The sequence below is a fragment of the Didymella exigua genome (assembly GCF_010094145.1).
Source record: "Didymella exigua CBS 183.55 unplaced genomic scaffold M421scaffold_26, whole genome shotgun sequence".
NCBI classification, from domain to species: Eukaryota; Fungi; Ascomycota; class Dothideomycetes; order Pleosporales; family Didymellaceae; genus Didymella; species Didymella exigua.
In genome coordinates, this window is record NW_022984800.1 from 383,280 (window position 1) to 387,629 (window position 4,350).

The window sequence follows — 4,350 nt, forward strand, 5'->3', positions numbered from 1 at the left end:
TAGCAGGAACTTAGTTTTAGTAATATGTGTGATTCTGTTACGCATAAGATCCTCAGCTTAGCGCCTATACGCCTTCTTTAAAGGGGCAAAACAACCTATATCTAGTAGCTGTAAGAGGTGTGATAAGTGTGGAGGCATACACAGTGTGATAATGTTTGCTTCCTTGCAGTATTGTTAGAAGTCTAGGGAGTTGTGGCTCTTATAGCTATTAATAAGGAGCAGCTAGTACACTCCTTAGGTGCGTGTCTTTGTATAGGCATTAAAGTGCTTTAACTAGTTAAGACTAAGCTAGTTAGTAGTCTATCTGTTCTTAGAGACTCTAATAACCTAGTTATAGGGCAGATTATCCTCTTTGTACTAGGTAGAGAGGTAGTTGCAGCCTTTAAAGATAATAAAGGGTGGAATAGCCTATCCTGTGCTATTAATGCCCTGTATAACTATTGTCCACTCCTAGTTGCCCTGCTGCACTGCCTTTGGCCGTCCGCGACGCTCTGAGCCTGTAACAACTGCTCCTGTTAATATCTAGCCTATTATGAAGCCTGTCTTATTAAAGTTGTACGCGTTATTATCCTAGATGCCATACTTAGCTTTAGTATTCTCTACTAGGCAGAACTAGCCCCTAATAACCTTAGGGTCCTAACACAGGGCTCTCTTATAGTTGTACTTGTGGTTAAACTTAACTTAGAGGTCAGCGTGGCGCTTAACAAACGTATTAGGCTAGTTTATGCTAACATAGGCTATATTACACTTAGCGCGCAAAGAATTGGCTATATCAGCTACAGCAGCCAATCAAGGGGCAAATCCTCTGGCATCCAGCTCAAGTATGTACTCAGCAATCACATCCTCCTTATTCTGATCCATATTCCGTGATTTTGGCGTGCAATTGGCTCGTGCAGTGCGTCCTGCGTATCGATCGCGTAGCGTGTTGTAAGGCGCGTTATATATAGCTGCAGCGCGTCGCAGAGTGAGCGTTGCGTCTTGTTTAACTGCCTGAAGCGCAAGCTGTATTGCAGCTTCTTTAAAGGGCTTAGATTTGTGTTGTTGTTGAGGCATTGCGTTGTGAAGTGGAATGTTGGTGTGGTCTTGGCAGTATGAACGACTCACCCGTATGAACGACTCACCCGTGGAGTACGTTACTCTGTTATTGTGGCAACACAACTAGGTATACTAACAGAGAGGTTCTTTAAGTTTCTATTTTGTCTTAAGCAAATAGAATACCTCTGCGTACGTATATTAGACTAACTTAGCTATATGTCTAACCTTTAACAAGTTATAACACATTATGCTAATCCCTGTCCCACCTAGCGCGCTTCTAGAGGCTTACAGAGTTATCTGTATTTGTTTAGTCTAGGCTGCTGCTTGCAGCTAATTTATTAACTTTAAGTTTTTATTAATAAGCTCTAAGAAGTGTGTGTACTGCACTTTTTAAAACAAGAAGTGTGTTCTAGTATAAATCTAATACTAGCTATTGCCTAGTTATATATTAACAGATTCTAGCTTCCTACTTATGTGGAAAGCAAATTCTCTATCTTTCAGCAGGCCCTTGGACAGTACGAGGTCGCGCTCGGCAGCGACGTGATTCATGACCGTCACATCACGGAGGCTAGGGTCCGGGCTGCCGCCTTCGCGCTGGCGAGCTGTGTGCAGGTAGCGACTGCCCAGCTCAAGAGCGTGTTGGTGGTGGACGTGCTACTAGCGGACTACTATCAGGTAGTAGAGGAGAATCAGGTCCTTCAGGTTTAGATGGCTAATCTGGCGGTGGCTGTTAAGAAGGTAGCAGGAGCTTAGGTAGAGCTAATAAAAGCTTTGCAGGGCCTTATAGAAGGAGTAAGTTAGGGTAGAAAAGGATAACAAGGTAGACAGGGTAGTTGTCTAAGTAGTAGAAGGGGCAATAGATATAATAGTAGTTTAGGAGGAGAAGTTAGGGTAGAGTTAGACAGTAAGCTGTCTAACATGCCTTATAAATTGTTAGGTAATAAGATAGACCTGCTATAAGGCCTAAGGTGGGTTCTAAAGCTAGCTATTTTGTACCTATAGATAGTATACTATAACAAACTGCGTTTGTTCTCCCTTACTTTATTATCCTTTAGCTGCAATATGTCTTCTATTCCTTTCTCCCACACGTTAATCTATTTTTCTAAGCCTCTTAGAGGTCCTAGCTAATTTAGGTATTATTTGTAGAACGCTCTTAACTTGTAGGGGGCGCCTATAAAGTTAGAGGCGTTATACCAAGTAGGGTCCTAATTATAGCCTACCTACTTAACCTGATACTTTAGGGTTGCGCAATAGAGCTTGCTAGCTAGGATTTCTTCTACTTCCCACTCTTTAATGCCTTAGATAGGGATACCTAAGGGTTTTAGCGCTTCTTGTCCTAGGAGTAGGTCCTAGGGGTCTTTGTATAACACATTTAGGGCAAACACATTATAGATGCAAGATCTCTTAGGTAAGTTAAGTTAGTATATATATCCTACCTATTCTAGTACTTAAAATAGACCTTCCTACAGGTTAGATAGCTTTCTACTAGGGCGCAGGTTTAAAAGGTTCTTAGTGCTTAGATAGACTATATTACTAACCTTCTAATTAACTAGTTAACAATGCTTATTAACTACAGTCTGTATTTAGAGTTAAGCCTGTTCTATGTTCTTCTTAGCTGTGGCCTAGGCGTTATGCATACAAGTAGCTAGGGCTAAGGCATCCTTATAGTTTATAGCTTCTAGTCCTTTTCCTTTCACTAGTTAGTTGTTCTAGAACTAGCTCTGCTTTAGTTTAGAACTAAAAAGAACCTAATACAGGGCTATACTAATTGCTAAGTAGGGTAGGGTTATTTAGGCTTAGTTAATTATAGGCAGTAGATTACTCTAGTTATCCTGGTAGTACAATACAAACAGGCGCAATCTCTAGTTAATAACATGTTTTACAAGCGAGCGGGCCATACAAGCGAGCGGGCCACCCTACCAACTTTGCGCACCTCTACAAGCGTATATCTCAACAACGTGATAACATAATATATAGATGTTTGCAGAGTAAATTAAGCAGTATCTAATGTATCTTTTCTACACGTACGTGAGTTATGCCCAGTCTTTCTGCACCTTGTGCAGCGCGCGAGAGCCTGGCAGCTAAGGCCTGATCGCGCTCCTCCTTGACGCTCTTCACAAGAAATCTGCTGCTCAACCTCACGTTAAGCGAGTATATCCTCTCCCTCTCCCTTTGCTAAGGTCCCTCGCTTCTGTATACGCTTTTTCCTCCGTTGCTTACGCGCTGACGCTGCCTTGTTGGCTCGCTCAAGGCTGGTGATCCGATCGCGCATCAGCTCAGCAGAGAGTATCATCAGCTCAGCGCCCTTCTTTAGCTGGTTAATTGCTTCAATAATAGAAGCTAGTGACGAGCTCTTATGCTGGCCTACGCGCTCACGTATAAGAGTTGATTGAGCCTCAAGCTTGCGTACGTTGCTTGGTGTACGAGCCTCCCAGGGAGCCTCTAGTAGAGCAGCAGCTGGAGACGACGTACGCAGCTGCACGTCTAGCTTCGATAGAACAGCGTCTGGCTGGAGAGGAACAAGGCCTGCGCCTCGAAAAGCTGAGCAGATATTGGCTAAGGTGAGCGATTGATTGAATGCTGCCTTAAACACTAGCAGAAACTTGAGCTTAGTGATGTGGTTGATGTGGTGGCGGATCCGGCTCTCAACCTCACGACTGTACACGCGCTTTAACAGCAAGAAGCAGCCAATGTTAAGCAGCTACAGCAGGTGGGATGAGTGAGGTGGCATGCAGAGCGTGTAGATATTGTTCTCCTTGCAGAGCTCTTGAAACTTAAGAGAGTGGTGGCTCACGTGGCTGTCAAGGATGAGCAGGCAGCGCGCACTAACAACGCGAGTCTTCGTGTGAGCGTTAAAGTGCTTTAGCCACTCTACGCCTAGCTTGTTGTTTGTCCAGCCATTGTTGCTAACTGCAATTGCCTAGTTGCGTGGGATATCCTCCTCGTACTAGGCAGAGAGGTGGTACTTGCCAGCAAAGATGAGGAATGGTGGGACTTAGGCTGGCGGATGGGTAGGGTAGGGTAGGGTATAGGTATAGTCACGTGATTTATGGGTAGGAACTAGGTAGGGTACATGAGGTACCCTACCCAAACGGTTTGGGTAGGGTAGCACGTGACTGGGTATAGGTATAGGTAGGGTAGCACATGACTAGGTATAGGTATAGGTAGGGTAGCTAGGTAGGGTCTAGGAATGGGTAGTTATTAGCAAAATCTAGGTTACTACTCTAGACTTTGTACTATTGTATACTTTAGAGCATAAGTATGTGATAATAGACTGTGATAATAAATTATAGATGCTTTTTCTTCTAAGTATTG

At 43.7% G+C, this 4,350-nt stretch overlaps 1 protein-coding gene across 1 annotated transcript; it reads left to right on the plus strand.

Annotated features, from left to right (window-relative positions):
* Positions 1–1,091: 1,091 nt before the first annotated feature.
* M421DRAFT_7639 (uncharacterized protein) lies at positions 1,092–1,743 on the plus strand (the record flags this gene model as incomplete). Its single annotated transcript, XM_033597213.1, has 2 exons — positions 1,092–1,106; positions 1,498–1,743. 2 exons carry the CDS (start codon positions 1,092–1,094, stop codon positions 1,741–1,743), a joined length of 261 nt encoding a protein of 86 aa, XP_033446129.1.
* Between the last annotated feature and the right edge of the window lie 2,607 nt (positions 1,744–4,350).